This window comes from Engraulis encrasicolus, unplaced genomic scaffold (genome assembly GCF_034702125.1).
Source record: "Engraulis encrasicolus isolate BLACKSEA-1 unplaced genomic scaffold, IST_EnEncr_1.0 scaffold_66_np1212, whole genome shotgun sequence".
Classification (NCBI taxonomy): Eukaryota; Metazoa; Chordata; class Actinopteri; order Clupeiformes; family Engraulidae; genus Engraulis; species Engraulis encrasicolus.
In genome coordinates this window covers 102,558-122,557 of record NW_026945994.1, presented here as the reverse complement: position 1 = coordinate 122,557, position 20,000 = coordinate 102,558, and the positions used below count along the sequence as shown (strand labels likewise).

At 46.9% G+C, this 20,000-nt stretch overlaps 2 protein-coding genes across 2 annotated transcripts in view; one reads left to right on the top strand and one right to left on the bottom strand.

Annotated features, from left to right (window-relative positions):
• Positions 1-609: 609 nt before the first annotated feature.
• On the bottom strand, positions 610-8,628 carry shox2 (shox homeobox 2). The gene is made up of 5 exons (XM_063193920.1): positions 8,170-8,628; positions 6,354-6,562; positions 3,125-3,182; positions 2,289-2,377; positions 610-1,294 (listed from the first exon to the last, which is right to left on the bottom strand). Exons 1-5 carry the CDS (start codon positions 8,426-8,428, stop codon positions 1,004-1,006), a joined length of 906 nt encoding a protein of 301 aa, XP_063049990.1. The 5' UTR covers positions 8,429-8,628; the 3' UTR covers positions 610-1,003.
• Positions 8,629-11,765: 3,137 nt separating this feature from the next.
• The window catches only part of LOC134444694 (serine/threonine-protein kinase fray2-like), a gene marked incomplete at its 3' end in the record, with an annotated part of 81,685 nt that continues 73,450 nt past the window's right edge, over positions 11,766-20,000 (top strand). The window contains exons 1-2 of the mRNA XM_063193921.1: positions 11,766-11,855; positions 14,907-15,212. Of these exons, the coding sequence (XP_063049991.1) occupies positions 14,941-15,212 (272 nt within the window). The remainder of the gene's footprint in view (positions 11,856-14,906; positions 15,213-20,000) is intronic.

Genomic DNA, 20,000 nt, shown 5'->3' with positions numbered 1-20,000 from the left:
TAACATATTTTACATATCCCCATAGTACCATATAACCGAATGCAGTAACTTGGGACGAACCCGTTTGGCCTTACAGGCTACTAAGGTTATAACGTGACCATCCTTTTGGACGTGGAGTTTGTGGGCGATTTGCATTGAATGGAAAAATCTGGTCGTCGTTGCCAGATCCGAAACAACTTTATAACAACATCATTTCCTGGTAGGTCATGTCCTGGCCAGATTCACTTGTTCCAACTCCAATTTAACTCCCTTGGGCTAAATATCGCGGAGCCAGATAACAATCAAGTGCTTTAGTTCCTCTCAACTCGTGTTTAGTCCATAACTGGAGCCACGGCTGTGGCTGTGAGATGGGCTTTAAATTAAAAGTCTTCTGTCTGTGAGGAAGGGATTTCATGCAACAACACTGTTTTGGCGCACTCCCCATTCTGCAACGAGAGGAGAGAACACCATCCAGATTCAACTTTCATGTTTTTTTTCCTCCTTCACAAATATCCGCGTTTCCTTTTTGTGAGGGGAAACTCGTGTTTCAAATAAAGCGAGGCCAGCCTCTTATTTCCAAAGTAAACTAATAATGTATTAAAGCAAAAACTGCAGTATAGTTCGCTTTGTCACACAAGAGTCGAACGTCCCAGCTGCGATAGTTATTTAGTTGCCTTTGTAGACATCTCTCTCTTCTCGTGTCTCCCCTTCTCAACCGCCTCCTCATGTTCCCGCCATCCCCTCTAAATAGTGACACTGTGTGTACACACACCAGCTCCCCCAGGGGAATCCAAAGTTCTCTGTCACTTGTTCACAGTTTGTTTGCGTGGTGTAATATTTCATAAATAGCCTATTATCCAGCGCGGTAGTTGTCCTACTCTTGCTTGTCCTTGGTGAGACATAAAGGTCCTTGTGTTGTTGACGTTGGCAGGAGAGAGGGCCAGGCGCTCGTGCCCCCTGCTGCGCTTGCGTGGTGGACCCTCAAGTCCTGGTGGCGCAAGACGTGTTGCGCGTGCGCCGCATGTCACAGTCCAAGCGCGGCCGCGTGCTTCTTGGCCTTGAGTCTGAGGTCCGCGATGCTCGAGTTCTTGTTGTTGTTTTTGGCGGCAGCTGCGGCCGCCACCACCGACGCCGCGGACACGGACTCCGACGCGAGCGTGGCCAGCGGCAGTCCGAACGGCGGCGCGGGGAACATCATGTAGGGCGCGTGCGCCGCCAGGTGCGAGTGCAGGTGATGGTGCGCGTGGGCCACGGCGCTGTCCAGCTGCAGCTGCGCCTGCACCTGAAAGGAGAAGGGCGGCACGTGATGACTATCCTACGGGACGGACAGCACGAGGAGAGAGGGAGAACACACATTAACTTTAAACTTCACAACGGGAGACCGGTCTTGTGGCCATTTAGCCTATTAAAAAAGTGCTGTATTAATTCAGCACGTGGTATATGAGCTGCTTTAACATCTAGTGTATTTGATCCCAGAGTTCTCTCTGAGTGTTGAATTAACACTGCCCGTTTTACTGTGTAGTCTACCACTAATGTGCTGGGTGACACCCGGTTATCACTGCCTGGCCTGCCGCTAACTGATCTGAGAGCCGCTATGTGGCGGTGGCGGCGGTGGAGGTCTGCGCTGCCTTGGCGTGTCACCGCTAATGATGTGGAGCCCTGCCCCCGATAGCCCCGCGGGTTCAGAATGCAAATTAGCCTGCTAGCCGGTATCTTATGCATAACTTACATCTGTTTTGATAAGCCATCTTATTTATCACAAACGGGACTCAGCCTGTCGTCCCCAGACTAATGAAATCTGATCCTGAAGTGTGTCAGCAAATGACGACATGCGCGCTACGAAGCGGGTGGCAGTCTAGTCCACGCGGCCCTCAGCAGTTGGGCACGGCCGGTGCCAACATCAGGGTTGCCAGATGTGTTTGATAATTTCCAGCCCAAAATGCTCAAAAACCCAACTGGAAGCACTAAATCAGAGAGAGTAGATACGATATATACTAAAAGAATCTCTGACTAAATCCTGCTCAATTTTAACAGAATTACATTAACTTCTATGGCCTTGAAAACTCACCCAAGTGCCATTGTTAGCCCTTTTTATTTGCGGACGGCCATCCTAAGCAGCCCAATTGGGCGGGGAACTGCCCAATATGGCAACACCAGTGCCAAGGCACTCAGGGCTTTGCGCTTGGCAAAAGAGCATGAGCTTGAAAGTGACTTGCCTGTGTGTGTGTGTGTGTGTGTGTGTGTGTGTGTGTGTGTGTGTGTGTGTGTGTGTGTGTGTGTGTGTGTGTGTGTGTGTGTGTGACACTTGCCTGTTGGAATGGCATCCGCAGAGCTCCCACGTTGACATATGGCGCCACGCGACACGCTTCAAACTGGTTCGCAGCTCCGATCAGCACCCCTGCAAACAAACACACACAAGCACTCTGAGACCGAGTTCATGTTCAGCTGCACACACACACACACACGCGCGCACACACACACACACACACACTGAGTCCATGGTCATGTTCAGTTGCGCACACACAGAGACACACAGACACACAGACACACACACACACACACACACACACACACACACACACACACACACACACACACACACACACACACACACACACAGAGAGTTCGTGTCCATGTTCAGCTGCCGAGACGAACCCACTCTGGGAACATCCAACAGTCACTTTGCTGAGATAGCTAGTGCCATACTCGCCTCTGCTTTTACAATTAGGCCTATAGAATTAAAATCACATTACTCCAAATCCAAATTAAAATCACATTTCTCCAAATCCAAAATAGTGTTGATTTAATGCCAGAGAAAGATCTACAGACTGCGAAATGTCACTCGTTGCCTTCAAATGATACTAGAAACTGTTCGGTGTAGACTATGGTATTTTTTACTTTCAAAACAAACCACCACTTGTAAATAATCTGTGGGTGGCCTATCTTTTAAAAAATCTTAAATTAAAAAAAAAAATAGCGTATTAGGTTATTATGAATACTATTGTTAAATCTGCACGGAATAAAATACGTTAGAACTACAAATAATGTAGACAGTGGTGGATATGTATTTGTAGCCATAATCACAACATTGTGTTAACGGAATGACATGAGGAGATGAGACGAGGCGATAGGATAGATAGCCCACCTTTGTGGAGCTGGTTTTCCTGCTTCCTGCATTTGGCCCTCCTGTTCTGAAACCAAACCTGCGGGGAGAGAAATTCATTAGTGTCTGTGATTGACAGCTGCTTGTGGGGGCACGTGTAAGTCCTGAGAAAATGACAACAACCGCGGAAAAAAATCCCTCAATCCCAAAGGAGCGCTGCAATATTCATGGCGTTTAACCCGCAATTTAATTATTACATTTACAACACACACGGCTGCCGAAGTGAAACCAAAAACGCCTTGTTGACCACGAAAAAAAACCCTAAACCGTTATCACAAATTTAATAAACATGCAGCCAGGAGGTGGAGCAGGCTTGATGGAAACGAAACGTGCAGGCTAAATTGCGCTCTAATAAATTCAGTTCTCAGCAGCGGTTTCATCTTACAGTGCATTACCAGAGCAGAGAGCAGAGCATTGACACACACACACACACACACACACACACACACACACACACACACACACACACACACACACACACACACACACACACACACACACACACTACATTACCAGAGCAGAGAGCGGCGCATTGACTCCCTGATACCGAATAGCAGCATGAGATTTCAGCTCTGGACATCTGAGCCGCGCGATCAGAGGCGAGTCCTCTCATTAGTGGCCGCTTAAATTAATTACCTTTATCTACAGCGAATTTATGTTACTGATGCGCCTAATGCACTGCAGTTTCGTTTAATTACTGTCATAACAAGTCAAGTACAAAGCCTTTTTGAAGATAGGGCCTACGTGTTTTTTTTCTCATCTGTTGTAGGACATTTTCTTTAGAAATTGTTATTTTTTGTGCAGTGCTATCTGGAAGGCCACAGATTAGGCGCCTCGCTCATTACTATGTAAATCTACTTTGAATCCCCCACAGCGCACTGGATAAATTAACCCGCAACACAGTTTATCAATTTCACTTTACTGGGGGTTTTACAAAGAATGTTTCATCCCTTTCACATAAATAGTCCTTGCTGATCTGATCGATATGAATATGTTTTTGTTGTTGTCGATATTTATCATCGACCCCCGGCCTGCTCTCCTGTTGCAGCGGGCTACAACCGGCGCAGAGACACGACCAGAAGGCGCCAAATGATCTCTCCTGCACGTCCGATACTATCTCGCTCTTCTATCAAAATATAGTGACAAATTAAATGACAGCAACTGTTTAGCGCACGGCGACAACTATTGAGCGTGACAGTTTTATTACTATCCTTATTATTATTATTTGGGCTAGGCTACAGAGATGGAGACGCACTAGATTTTTTTCTTGTTGCAAAATAAAATGATCCATAATTTATGTAAATCCCAAGCTGTGCCCCGCGTGCGCACCGTGTTTGGGACACAATGCACTTTGGTGAAATTCCAAGCTCGCGCTGAGCGGAGCGGCAGAAAAAGCCGCGAGTTCATTTAACTTCCCCGTTTCTCCGCGGAGGTCTGTCTTTATCGCGGGTTTATAATAACCAGAAAAGACGTTACAACAACGCGCGAGAATAATCCTCATCTCGTGGTCCATGCTCTGCGTTGTGCTCTGACACACACACACACACACACACACACACACACACACACACACACACACACACACACACACACACACACACACACACACACACACACACACACACACACACAGGCAGAGGGCAGATCTTATTCCTTTTGATAAATCACATCTGAAGCGACGTATGGCGATGTTCATTGTCATTATAGGGTTCTATTTCGCTTCTCGGATTGCCGAGCCCGGAGTGGAGCGAAGGGAGCCGAGGGGGCTTATGTTTCGGCGCAGATGGTCTGGTCTACCCCAACAGAAAAAAGAAAGAGGGAGAAAGAAAGAAAGGAACCGGGAGAAAGGGAGAGTAAGACCAAAGGAAATAAAGGCTATTTAGCTGGGCGTCTTTTAAAGCCCCATAAGAAATTATACATTTTGAGTGTGTTAAGTCCCATGTATTCATATCAGTGTATCACTGACCATATATAGTATAGACCAAAACAAAACAAGCGTCTTTATAACACCTTAACCGCTGAACATGGTTGGTAGCCTACATGCAGACTGTATAGCCCTACGCACTAACACAGACCTCACCAACACTATCTCTATTAAGTGGTGTGGGGATGTAAGTGAAGTGGTGAACTGTTGCCTTGTAGTCTGATCTGAATATTTTCAAAACCAGAAGGATCTCTTTACTGCTTGTCACATCAGCGGATATGCCCTCGTGCTGTGCTGAGCCGTGCCTCTGTGTGTGTGTGTGTGTGTGTGTGTGTGTGTGTGTGTGTGTGTGTGTGTGTGTGTGTGTGTGTGTGTGTGTGTGTGTGTGTGTGTGTGTGTGTGTGTGTGTGTGTGTGTGTGTGTGTGTGTGTGTCACATCAGAGAGAAATGCTGAATCGCCATGAATAAACCACGCGCAGTGTCAATACTTCTCCCCTCTCCAGAGACTCCGTGAGTTCTGTTCCACGCGCTAAAACATTAACGAGAGGACATTTTCTCTTTTATTCCACAGCGTGCTCTCTTACCAAACACAGAGAGGAGAGGAGAGAGGAGAGGAGAGAGAAGAGGAGAGGAGAGTGGAGAGGAGAGGAGGGGAGAGGAGAGGAGAGGAGAGGAGAGGAAAGGAGAGGAGAGAGGAGAGGAGAGGAGAGGAGAGGAGAGGAGAGGAGAGGAGAGGAGAGGAGATCCAGACCAACTGTACCGTCTCACATCCCCGGTTGGGGGCTACAGCCTCCCCCGTCTCCGTCACCCCGTAGCCCCTCCTTGCCATGCCACGCCACGGCCCCGCATGGCCACAAGCACCGTTACAAATCCCCTTAAGTTGGATTGGGAGCAGCACAGAGAGCACTGATGATGGCAGAAACCTGACACGTCTGTTCTACTCTGCTCGGAGAAAAATTAAAAGGGTCTTGTATTCAGTGTGCGAATCTGCTCCCGCACCTTGAACTGTCTGTTCTTTCGGGGTCCACACACCTGCTTATTTTTATAAACATCTAGAGCGCAACATTACCCTCCAAATGCCTCCAAATCCCCTTACAAACTAATGTGTCTGCAGTAAACGTTGAGAAAGCCTCATTTAGGCAGCCCCAAACGTGGGGATGCAAACACACCACTTCACACCCCCTTTCCGGCACCTATGCCCCCATTGCCATGCCACACGGCCCCCCGGCCCCCCGGCCACAAGCACCGTTACAAATCCCCTTACGGACAAGAGAGAAAGCTGCTTACTTGCACGCGCGCCTCCGACAGCCCCAGCCGCTGGCTCAGCTCCTCGCGCATGAAGGCGTCCGGGTAGTGGGTCTCGTCGAACAGCCGCTCGAGCTCGTTGAGCTGCTCCAGAGTAAAGTTAGTCCGACTCCGCCGCTGCTTGATCTTGGTCTGACTCTCGTCCTCCATCGGTTTACTCTCCTCTTTCCGCTCCTTCATGTCCACGTTGCCTTCACAGCGGAGACACGGAGAGAGAGGGGTTAGGAGGAGAAAGTGTATTCATGAAGTAAAGTCAAACGCACTTCAGTGAAATGGGGAAAAAAGCAACAAAACGCTTAGTTAAGGCGTTGACTCGTCTTTTCGGTCATTCATGTCCACGTTGCCTTCACAGCCAGAAACAGACAGAGTGAGGTTAGGGGATAAATATATTTATGAAGGCAGGGTAGCAGACTGGTAAAGTAAAGCCAATCGCAAACACTAACATCAAATCGGAGTGATTCTGGTGATTCAGGGTCTTCACCTTTTTTCTTTGGTGCTCAGCAGTGTATAGGGGCTCTCAAATACAGGTGGAGCAATTCTGAGGCACTCAAGGTTACATGTTTTCAACTGTAAACAGTGAGAGTCTCAGAATGTCTCTATCTTGACTAAAGTCAACCGCACTTCAATGAGATGTAAAAGGCAACAAAAGAGGCAGCAGCGTAAAGGCCTTGACTTCTATACGGTGTTGAGACAACCGTGAAGTCCCCACATGGACAACCCTGTAAACGATCACATGCAGACCCCCCCTTCTGCATCACACACACTCACACACTGATGTTTTGTAGTCCTGCAGAGAAGCCTTAAATAATTGATCCCTTATACATATGCATAGAGCATTTTACACCAACATGCTGGCGAGGCGAGTCGACATGCTCATTACCAGCTCGCCTTTTGGAGCGAGCTGAAACGCGGGCTGGAGCTCGAGGAAAACCCCAGTAGCAAAACACTTGGCAGTGATGTCAATTAGCAGAGCAATATATAGGCCTACATGCTTTACAAAAAAACAAAAACAAAAACCAGAATCAATATCCTGTCCAATATAGAAATTATTAGACCTAATGAAACGTAGCAACATAGGCCTAATCAATATAATTGTCAACATCACAGTAATTAGTAACCTATTATAATTATTATTAGGCTACAATATAGCTGTTATTTTTTTTTTATTATTCCAATAATCACTGTTGTTTCCATTTAAATTAAATTGCTGTAAATGAGCATATAGGAAAAGAGATAAAAGTCCCGGGTCGACAGGTCTGCAGGGATAGCCGACAGGTGCGTTCAATTCTATTTACCTGTTAATACGTGTCGCCAAAATAATCCGCTTTATTGCCCCAAAGCCCTTTAGCAGCTCATTACTTATACACACAACCTGATTTATTTTACAGGGAATGTATAATGAATACGAACATGGACTCCAGCATCTTATTACATCTTTTAAGTTTGTAATATCCTAATCTAATTGTTGAAGATTATTTGGGAAACCAACGTGAGCCAACGGCATTCATCTATTTTATTTTAAGTTTGTCAATTTCATTCATTTAGTGTTTATTTACAGAAAAAAATAGTTTGCTATTTTCACTCATTAAGGAATACTTTCTGCTTTCGTTTGAAAAGGGTAAAATTGTATCTTAATCCTGCTGCACTTCCAGCCAAACAACAACACAACGAACCAAGTCACAAATCAGAGTTTCACACTTTTAAGAAGAAAATGTTAGACGCCAGTTTGTGCGTCTTCTCCAAACTCCCCCAAAAGAAGAATGTTAATACTTTAGTATTTATAATTTATTTCCTTTACCGTCTATGAGTTTGGGACTGCTGGCATCCCGCATCCTCTCTGGCGCGAGCTGCATGTCCGGTTCTCTGGCCGGTGATCTCGCTCCAGCAGCAGCGCGTGCGATAGCCGTCACCTCCTCGCGAGTGGCGTCGGGATTAAGACCTTCCCTGCCTCGTGCCGATGCACTGGTCTCGAGCACTTCCCGGTACGTGATCACCTCTTTCTTCTCTTTCACTTTCTGGTCAAAAGATTTGGAGACAAACGCGGTGAGTTCTTCCATCACGGCTCCAGTTTGAAATGGGTTGTTCTCTTCTCTTCTCCTCCCCGAGTTCTCCCTCACTCTTCTTCTCACTTCCTCCGGAAGAGCCCGCAATGAGACATCAATAGTGTTTTGCTTTTTGTCGACCTAAATGCGAGGTGATGTCGTTGGCAAGTCTTGTTGAGCTGCTGTTTCGTCTAAACGTACGAGATCGCGGCCAATTCTTCTTCTTGCGTCGCGACTTGAGTGGAGAACCTGCTGCTGGTGCCTGTCGCGCTATTGAAGTCTTGACTATTTATACTTGGTAGTGCCTGCCCCTTGATCCACACCAAGCGAATTAGCTGCCCTCGGGATGGGATGCGCTGTGGGAAGAGTCCCTCTCCTCTCTGCTCTCCTCTCTGCTCTCCTCGCGCGCTGACAGGGTGGGAAAGCCTCATCAAGAGCCTCACATCACATTTCACATCCCTCTTGCCCGCTCGCCATTGGCCCGTTCACTTCCCAGATTGACAAGACGGACAAATTAATTGAATTAAGCGTTGCCTCTTCGCCGCTATTGTCCCGAGTTAGTTTTCTGAAATATCACGAGAGAGGGAGAGATGGGCCGAGCTGAGCGCGGCAGGGGTGTGGCCAAAACCGAAAATGACAGGCTCTCGTGCAGAGGGGAACACATGGACACGGATCCTCCTCAACATTCTCTTTGAAGCGCGAGGGGGAGAAAAGAGAGACACGCGCGACAAAGACATTACCGGGCGGCCAAGGTAAAGAGGCATGCAGGCACGTGCGAGGGAAGTGTGTAATGAGTGCAACATGACACACACACACACACACACACACACACACACACACACACACACACACACACACACACACACACACACACACACACACACACACACACACACACACACGCAACTTAGGTAAATAGGAACCTCGGCCTTCAAGTGCATATACACACGCGCGCGCGCGCTCGCTCGCGCATCCACACTGCTGAATCAGCTGTGACACTTTGGATGTTTTGAACAGACTTTTAACAATGTTGTTTAACAATTAATATTCTGTAACAATAACAACAACATTAATAATTATTGGGTAGGTCTAATGACATAATAATAATAATAATAATAATAATAATAATAATAATAATAATAATGTGCATCTGTCAAATTCACATGGCTCATAGATTTTGATCTATTATTAGTCCTATGTAGTGAATATAGCTTTCTGTAAGTCACGAAGCTACTGAGTGCAGTGCGCCTGCCTGTATGTATATATTCCTCGTTATGGCAGCACCTACACAAACCAATTAGCGGCATGCAGCTTGTTGCCAGTGGAGCTGCCGCGGCTTTGAACGGGAGGGAGCGCGTTAGTGCCGCTTCATGTCTCGCGGTCTCCCAGGACTTGCCTGCCCTATGCGGCTCCTACACGCCATCTTAATCTGCCGCTAAACGATTAATTAAGCAATGTTTTATTGTGACGCATCGCCACTGGGTCTCTTAATTATTTTGCTTAAGCAGACGAGGCCTGCTAAAATTATTCCACATTATTTTGCTAAATAAATAAATAATCCCCGATGCGCTGCGAAGGTATACGTGTATACCGTGGGGAATAGCGATTTAATCCAAATCATAAAAAATAGCGCAAAAGAAATGGGATATAGGCCTGCAGCTTTCAAGATCATCTGCAATTGTGGAGCAAAATTAAGCGGCGCGTTCTATTGATTACCCATAAAAATGCTATTTGCTCTCGCGGGTTTCCAATAGTTCACACAATTAATTATTTATGCGGCTTTTGCTCTCAAGAATCGCATGCACTCGTTGTTTTCTTTGCTGTCCTCACGGTATCTTGCTGCCCTGTATATATATCCTGATACCCTGTCTGCCTGGCTCACCTTATCCGTATACTATTAAGCGGCGGAGATTGGGGAATCATTTTCATTCAACACAATTAACCAATAGCGACGCCATTCATTTCCAGCTATTTCTATAAACGCGAGCATCCCTATACTTCTATTCTCAAATTTACGGAAGTTTCACAGGCCGCTGCCGACTACGCTCAACAAAATGACACACAAACTGCCATACTTGCTTGTGAGGATACTTTGTATTTTTAAACTTTTAGTAGAATAAAAAAAAATGTATATGCTTGCATACCCACAGAACAACAGTGAGAATTTCCAAACTCAATGGATCATACACAAGTAAAGAGAGAAAAAGAAAAAAAAAACGTTTTTTTTGTCTGCCTTTGTCTTTGTGGCCTGTATAGAAACAAACAGAGACATGAGGTAAACAGAGTGCCTTGTCTGTTTTCTGTTTGGACTGGAGTATTGTACAGTCTGATGCCACCTCCAGATAAACGGGTCCACTTTTACTTTTACAACAAATCCTGGAAACTGCCAACGCCAGGGTGAACTTAAAGTCGTGCCTTTCCTTGCAGTCATCTCAAGGAATTAATCCAATTCGGCCCTTTTTTCGCAGGCAAATGTACACGCATAATTATAAATTACACGAATCCACCTATTTTTACGCACGATTTTACGCAGCAGGAAAGGCAACAACAGACATAGTTAGGCCTACATAAAAGCATATAATATAACACCACAAAACAACTCAAGTATTTACACATCATATATCAGTATTATGATGTAGTATTTAAGAAGTAAAATCAAGTGCTCCACACAGCCCTTCATAATCCACAATAAGACTCATTAAGGCTGGAGCGTCAGCTAATTACGTACTGAACACGACATACTGTAATTACACAGCATTGGCAGGAAATGCGCGCGTTTGATTTATTTTTATTTGTTTGTTGAATTCTTGCATTTCCTTTGATTTTTATCTCTTTAGCTTTAATTGTGTCATTTGTTCTTATTTGTTTGTGCTTAAAATTCCAGCTTTCTGTGGCCACGCTGATGACACGATGATGGACTTCACTCGCCTTTTCCTTCCTGGCCTACTCAAGTCTCTCTCTCTCTCTCTCTCTCTCTCTCTCTCTCTCTCTCTCTCTCTCTCTCTCTCTCTCTCTCTCTCTCTCTCTCTCTCTCTCTATAATCATCTTATTTTGGCTAATTGGCGCGCTCCTCTGAGTGCCATATCAGGTTCAAGATCTCTCCTCTCTGATCGGCGCGCAATGCTCAGAAACACACCGGAACACAGTTAAAAATATTCACCAAAAAATCCTTAATTTGTTTTTTTGTTGCTTGAAATTAGCCGATAGCCACTAATATAACACAAATCAGCGGCGCTGCGCACTGCACGGCAAGCTCGGGAAACAAACGAGAACTGTCAGAGAACGAACGACCACTCTGAATTCGGTTAAATGGTCTGCCTCAATTTCCCATCGATGCTCTTTGCACTGATTAGTTAGGTCTGCCGAGCCGGTTTTTCACAAGCTACGAGTGGCGCGCACAGCGGAGCAGGCAGCGTTCTGTATTGTTTTGCTGCACTATTTGGTGAGAATTGTGCCCAAGTGATTTCAATGAGCAGAAAAATAACAACCGCAATCCCTGCTTTGAATACAGTTAAGCACCGTGGAAATGTATTGTGTATGTTGACGTAGCACGAGTTGTCATGTGGGCATTGCAATTGTTTACATCCGTGTTTGGACAGTATGGCCATGCTTGGTTCTTCACATGCCAGATTTGTACGGGCTGGGCGCCCTTGGTGTCATTGTATGCTTTCGGGATAGATAGGTTTGTCATAGTGGATAGCTAAAGCCTTGTTATGCAAGTATATGCTGTAAACCTAACAATATCAGACCTCTGCTGATCCAGTTAGCCTGTTAGCTTGCTGTTGTGCTATTAACCACAAGTGAATGAAACTCACTTGACTCACAACACATTAAAACAACAAGGCCACTCTCTTCAGGGCCGTCATCTCATCTCGCTCCAAGTAGGCAGCTCTACGGAGGTATTTCACACACCACACGCCTGGCAGAGCAGAGCAGAACGCTAAGCTAAAGTTTGAAGTGTTAACGAGAATAAGCTGACACGACTTGGGGTATAACCTTTCAAAGTGCAGTTACGTGTTCCCCTTAGCTACCATCTCAACTGTTCCCTAGTAGAGCTCTCCATTCATGTGTAGCCTACACTAACGTGAAGTTGTTGGTGTGAAATGTTTTGCAGCTGTAATTGCAGTGCTTGCTTGCTGTAATCGGAGCCCCATTCATTGCTGTGTGTGGAGGACCCACAATGCTGCTGTTAGCCTGGGAATTAACTTTTCGGCACGACAGGGACAGTTGGAACTGTGTGGAACATATTTGGTAACACTTTATTTTAGGGATACATCTATTAGCACTAATACATACAATGTGCCTGTATAAGTAACTTGTAAGGCATGTACAAAGCAAAATCAAACATTTGTTAGGCATGTATTCGCAAATGTCTTGTTCATACACAATAAGGGATTTATTACCAATTTAACCTTAGTAAGGACCTAGTAGGCCTTAGCGTTTGCTTAGTACATGCCTTACAAGTTACTTATGCAGGCATTAACATTGTATGTATTAGTGCTTATAGATGTATCCCTAAAATAAAGTGTTGCCACATATTTTCATTAAATAGAGATGATGAAGTAGGCCTTCACTGTGTCTGTCTCTGCATCCCCTGTCTGTCTCTGCATCCCCTGTCTGTTTCTGCATCCCCTGTGTCTGTCTCTGGGTCAAAGACGTGCAAAACGGCATTGTCATTCAGTGTATCGGATGCCTTCTGCTGACTGTAACTGTAAAAAAAACATGACTCTTTTTATTTATTTATTGTTACAGGGAATTCATGAAAGCCTTGTGTAACGGAGGCTAACTAGCACAGAGTTGGCGTGGAACGTTGGTAAAACCTCCCTCCGATAGCTTCATACAGTCTCGTGCCGTTGGGCCGAGAGACTAGTCTCTTGGCCCAGCGGTATCGTACTGTGTCTCCCATTGCCGAACCGTTGTAGTTGACGAGGTCGCGCGTTCGATCCCCGAGGGGGGTGAACAGGTGCAAGATGACCTCCGTCACAGTGGTGCCGCTGACCCGGGATGGGAGTGAGGTTTAAGGGGGAGAGTGTAACGGAGGCTAACTAGCACAGAGTTGGCGTGGAACGTTGGTAAAACCTCCCTCCGATAGCTTCATACAGTCTCGTGCCGTTGGGCCGAGAGACTAGTCTCTTGGCCCAGCGGTATCGTACTGTGTCTCCCATTGCCGAACCGTTGTAGTTGACGAGGTCGCGCGTTCGATCCCCGAGGGGGGTGAACAGGTGCAAGATGACCTCCGTCACACTTGGCTGTCATCCATTCACTTGAAACAATTTAAAAATCATGTTTTTTTTGCAGTTACAGTCGGCGGAAGATGTCCGTAACACTGAATGACAAAGACGTATTTGACCCCTCTGCATCCCCTGTCTGTCTCTCTGTGTGCCACCCTGTGTCTGTCTCTGCATCCCCTGTCTGTCTCTCTGTGTGCCACCCTGTGTCTGTCTCTGCATCCCCTGTCTGTGTCTCTGCATCCTCTGTCTGTCTCTCTGTGTGCCACCCTGTGTCTGTCTCTCTGTGTGCCACCCTGTGTCTGTCTCTGCATCCCCTGTCTGTCTCTCTGTGTGCCACCCTGTGTCTGTCTCCGCATCACCTGTCTGTCTCTCTGTGTGCCACCCTGTGTCCTTGTTCCTGTCTGTCTCTCTGTCTGTCTCTCCCTCTCTGTGTTTGTGTCTCTCTGTCTGTCTCTCTCTCCCGCTGTGTTTGGTCATCTTTCCCTCTTCCTTTGACCCTCTCTCTGCACTTCATATTTATTTTCGGGCATTTTAGTCTTTATTCAGACATTTTAGTCTTTATTCAGACAGGACAGTCGAAGCTGGAGACAGGAAATGATTGGGAGAGAGAGAGACGGGTCAGGATTGGGACATGACTCTTGAACTCTTGGGGACTTGAATAGGGGTCGACCGATACAGGTTTTTTAATGGCCGATGCGCTACCGATTTTTTTTTTTCATCACCCTTGGCCAATACCCGATTTCCGATATCCAATATTTGGGGCCGATATGGGTAAAAAGAAGGTTAAAAATGACAAATTTTCCAGGTCTCAAGTTAAAAATAAACATTCCTTTAACATTATCAAATTGAGGTAGAATTTGTAACATTTAAACACCCACTCTAACAATCAAGTAATGTCTAAGTCTAACAATCAAGTAATACAAAAATAATAAAGTGTCTTGGTGCTTTTTAGAAAAACCCGAAGGACATAAAAAAAAAGAAAAATATTGCGTATCGGCCAAAACCACATGCGTATCGGCCGATACCGATACATTTAAAATATGCAAATATCGGCCCGATACCGATACCGATATAAATATCGGTCTATCCTTAGACTTGAACCTGTATCCCCATGGGCATGACGATGTGCTTTTCCTGCTTTGCCTGTGTACTCTCCTGCGCATGTCATTGTCTATGTATTGTTTGTAAGTTGCTCTGGATGAAAGTGTGTGATCTTAACTTGTGTTCCTGTCTGTCTGTCTGTCCCCGTGCCCGTCCGCCAGAGCGGGGGTCGTAGGTCGTAGGTCGTAGGTCGTCATGGGGCGCAGGTCGTCGGACAGCGATGAGGATCGCGGCGGCAGCAGCAGCGGTCGTCGTCGCAGGAAGCACCTTCGGCGCTCCTCCTCTTCCTCTTCCTCCTCCAGCAGTCGGGACCGCGAGAGGGACAAGAGGAAGAGCAGCCGCAGGAGCCCGTCACGAGAACGAGACCGAGACCGAGACCGGGACCGAGACCGCCACCGGGACAGGGACAGGGACCGGGATCGCCATCGGGAAAGAGATCGAGATCGCGATCGTGACCGAGACAAGAGGTAAGCCACTAGAGGGGTGTAAATAGTAATCGAAATGTAGCGATGTATCGGCCAGCCATTTAATCAAATCGCATCGCATCGTGGGGCATTCTTAAGAATCGAAAATAATCAAGTCGCTGGCCCCTGTCCAATGCTCCACTTAATAGTGGTGGAAAAGTAATTGGANAAAACATACCAGATCAACGTGTTAGGCCCCACCCCCATGAAAAACGCAATTGACTTGATATTAAGTCTTTGGCACTGTGCCATACATTCTGAAAAGACTCGTTTTCAAGTCCATGGCACTGAAAGAGCTACATATAGAAAATAATCGAATCCCTGCTCTAAGAAATGTATCGTGATATGATGCTGTGATTTACAAGCCCCCCTGTTATGGCAGCAGATCCAATATCTGTGTCATTCCGAACTCAAGAAGCACTTTTGAAAAGAATACACATAGCCTGGTGACTGGTTTTACCAGACCACATTAGTTACTTCAGAATTCATTTTTGGTTTGGATCCTCGATGCCCTGGAGGAGTGAGCTCAGCTCTGGTTAGGAATGAGCGCTGACAGTTGATGTTCAAGACGTTATTATGCTTAAATGAAGTGAAGGACAGCACTCTTCAGATTTCTTGGCGTTTGCCAACACGCTGAAGAAGGGCTCTGCCCGAAACGTTCTTGGGCGAATAAACAAAGAAGAAATCTGAAGAGTGCTGTCCTTCGCTTCATTTATTCATTCAAGTTTTTGTGGGATTCAGCACCCAGTTAAGAACTGTTAAGTAGCCTATTTAGGCGATAGTGTGAGCGCGTCTTCTCCACTCTCATGTTATTATGCTCCCACGTGCGTTCGCTGATGGACGACTAAACCCTCCCCAGAGAAGCATCATCAGACCATTCGTGAATTAAGAAGTAATTTCAAATTAATGAAGGCTGTGTGATGATGCAGTCGCAGTGTGAAGGGTGTATGAAGGCTGTGTGAAGGCTGTATGAAGGCTGTATGAAGGCTGTGTGAAGGCTGTGTGAAGGCTGTGTGATTCTCTATAAATACGTGACCCGCCTGGAGAGGCACCCTGACCGGCCGTGACGGCTCAGGTTCGGGCCCCCCTCTCCACTCAGCAGCGTCCGCCACCAGGCCCGGTCCACTGCGCGGAGCTCTACGTAGCCTCGAGCCAATAATTCCCCGGAGCCACGCGCCATGGGCCAATTCCGCTTCAGGAATGAGAGAATAGGGGTCCGGGCACAGGGCATATACTCAGATACCATCGGGTAGATACTGACATAGAGGTAAAGGAACCGAGCATGGCGAGCCAACCCCGCGACGGGAGTTATCCCTCACTGGTCCTCCTCGCCCTCCAGCCTGGTCGCAACGCGCAAACTTTCCCCAGTGCCAGCGGCGAAGCACTGGCACGATAGCCCTCCGTCGTCTTGGTGCAACGACGGTAGTATTAGCCCCCGGCGCTGTGGCGAAACGCTGTGGTATTAGCCACTATTAAAATTCATGACAAAACGAATAAAAGAAGGAGAGCATACCGGCTGGTGCGACGCCCGGTTGAACAAGGCACCCTGCCCTGGGGTAAACCTCGGCCCCTGGGTGGTGGATGGAACGAGGAGAGCGATTGGAGCTTGTGGAAGCTCCACCCCACGTGTCAACCTACCTACGATAACAACGAGCAAAAGCCCCAGGAAATGTGATTCTGATTCGGTGGAGAGAGGGTCCTCCACCAGATGGTTGAGTCCGCCAGCCAAAAGAAGGAAAACTGGTCCGCGATGGTCCAAGGAGGAGGTGGGTATCCTTCAAGATATTCTGCGTCTCAACGGCTATTGCGAGGAGTCGTTGGGCGATAAAGAGGTGAGTCTGCCTGAAAGAGCCAGGTCTAATCTGTGGGCGAAAATGGGGGAGCTCTGGGTAAGGATGGTGGGGACAGTGGGCAATGTTACAGGAGCCCCCGATCCTCATCTAGGGGTGCTAAGTAGGCCCGCTCCCGACCCCCCTCTGGCTTTGGGCGTGGGGCGTAAGCTCCGCCTGGCAGGCCACAAACTAGCAAGAGTGACGGGAGTGGACCGAATACCTATGGCTCGAGATCTTCTTATCGTCTCTCAGAAACATCCCAAGTCGGCTGAAATAGTTGAGAATACCACCGAAAGGGCGATAAGGGACATTCTTTGGGAGAAAAGTTTGAGGGCGGGGATGAGGACACCCCACACGGCGAGCAGGCGCCAATTCCATCGGCGTACCCAAGCTAAGCGCGCGGCCTGGGAAAGGAGGAAGAAGGTGAGGCGGCTCATCTCTAAGGATCCTTCTAAACTAGCGGCCTATCTTCTTGATGGAGTGGACGATGCTGCGTGTCCAGTTCCTATCAGTGAGATCACCGCTGTTCTCAGGGAGCGATGGGCAGACTGCGGCGGCTTCCGTGGCCTAGGAGGCTTCAGCCTGGAGGCCGACGCAGACAACGCGTGTTTCGAGTCCTTGTTCTCTGCAAAGGATGTCCTCGAGCAAATGAAGGGTATTCAGTCGAAGTCGGGAGTCGGGCCCGACGGGATAGTTAAGACGGATCTCAAGGCTTGGGACCCCACAGGCGAAAAACTGATGTTGCTGTTCAATATCTGGTTAATAGCCGGGGTCGTGCCCAGTTGCGCCAAGCAGCTACACGAACAGCTACACGAGACTCCAGGTCAATGGCGCTACCTCAGAGCCCTTTGCCATGACGGGGGGGGGATTCGACAGGGGGACCCGCTCTCACCGCTGCTCTTTAACCTGGCCGTAGATCCGCTCCTTTATGCCCTCGACCGTCTAGGTCAGGGGTGTCGAACTCAAATTGACTGAGGGCCAGAATCAAAATTTGGTACCAAGTTGCGGGCCGAACTCAAAAATTATTTTTAACAATTGACTAAAATTGTGCACTTTATACTCATAGTTAAATTTCACATACACTCTTTCCCATCATATTTGTATGTTCAAATGTGTCTGCACATCCTGGCGAAAAACTGATGTTGCTGTTCAATATCTGGTTACACCGCATTTCACATTATTACGCAAATTACATTTTTTGCCGTTTTCCTAAATAATCAATAGAAATGACAGTCGTCATAATTTTCAAGTAATCGGCCATTAGAGTACAATTCAAAAGTTTTTGAATGAACCTTCCAATGATAACGGTATTTTTTTAAATAACAAAAAACTTAAAATGCCCAAAATGCTCTGTTCCAAATTATTACGCAAAACAGTTTTGTAGTGTTGTAATACAATTTTTTTTCTTTTTTTCCCATTTACATCAAAACAGTTGGCATTTGGTACCTTCTAAATTACATTTCGATGTTCAAACTTGGTCATAAGCTGTAACTGGAATGCTGCGTTTAACATTGAAGTCAATGGCAGGGCATTGCATGGGAGTTATGGAAGCCTAGATATCCTTGATGCTTTGCTCTCAGCTGTTTTTGTTTGTTTGGTCTGGTGACCCACACTTCACTCTTCAATATACCCGTAGATTTCCATGCCACGTGTAGGTGCTTTGGAGGTGATGACATTCTAACTCACCAGACATAGCATCCCATTCATTTTCAATGGGGTTTTATGTCTGGTGCGAAATTGACATTGACTTCAACGTTAATCGCAGCATTCCAGTTAGTAAGACAAAGAGCTTATCACCAAGTATTGAACATTGAAATGTAATTTAGAAGGTACCAAATTCCAACTGTTTTGAGGTAAATGGGAAAAAAAGAAAGAAATTTGGATTACAACACTACAAAACTATTTTGCGTAATAATGTGGAACAGAGCATTTAAAGTTTTTTATTATTTAAAAAAATACCGTTATCATTGGAAGGTTCATTCAAAAACGTTTAAATTGTACTCTAATGGCTGATGACTTGAAAATTATGACGACTGTCATTTGTATTGATTATTTGGGGAAACAGCGAAAAATGTCATTTGCATAATAATGTGGAATGCGGTGTAGTAGCCGGGGTCGTGCCCAGTTGCGCCAAGCGAGCCAGAACAGTCCTAATCCCTAAATCAACTGACCCAGTGGCTCTTAAAGAGGCAGGGAACTGGCGCCCGATCACCATCGGCTCCATGATCCTTCAGTTGTTCTCAAAGCTGCTTCATTCAGTTCCGCCTACCCTACCCACGTCAGACAGCGGGGCTTCATTCGTGCTCCGGGGTGCGCGGAAATCCTCTTCTCACTGCGCACCTTCGTAGAGGGATGCCACAAAGAGAAGAACCCACTCGCAGTGGTCTTCCTTGACGTGGCTAGAGCTTTTGTCACAGTCTCGCACGACCACCTCTTCGCAGTGCTCCGGCGAAGAGGAGTCGACGCACACTTCATCGAATGCGTAAAAAGCAGCTACACAAACAGCTACACGAGACTCCAGGTCAATGGCGCTACCTCAGAGCCCTTTGCCATGACGGGGGGGGGATTCGACAGGGGGACCCGCTCTCACCGCTGCTCTTTCACCTGGCCGTATATCCGCTCCTTTTTGCCCTCGACCGTCTAGGTCTAGGGGCGTCACATAAAGAATTGAACGCAACGGCGATGGCGTTTGCCGACGATCTGGTCCTTATTAGCGGGAGTTGGGGGGGAATGACCCATAATTTAGACCTCGCCAACACGTTCTGCGAGATGACGGGTCTCCAGATTCAGGCTCGGAAGTCCTACGGCTTCCTCCTGACCCCGAAGGTCGGTGAGAAGAGGGGGTCTATGGACATTAGAGAAGAGGGGGTCTATGGACATTAGAGAAGAGGGGATCTGTGGACATTAGAGAAGAGGGGATCTGTGGACATTAGAGAAGAGGGGATCTGTGGACATTAGA

Coding starts and splice junctions, on each gene's coding strand:
- shox2 (XM_063193920.1), bottom strand. CDS start 8,428: ATGGAAGAACTCACCGCGTTTGTCTCCAAATCTTTTGACCAGAAAGTG. Junction 3,183..6,353: donor TGTCGGAGGCGCGCGTGCAA/GTAAGCAGCTTT, acceptor CTCTCCCCGCAG/GTTTGGTTTCAGAACAGGAG. Junction 2,378..3,124: donor GGAAAACCAGCTCCACAAAG/GTGGGCTATCTA, acceptor GTTTGTTTGCAG/GGGTGCTGATCGGAGCTGCG.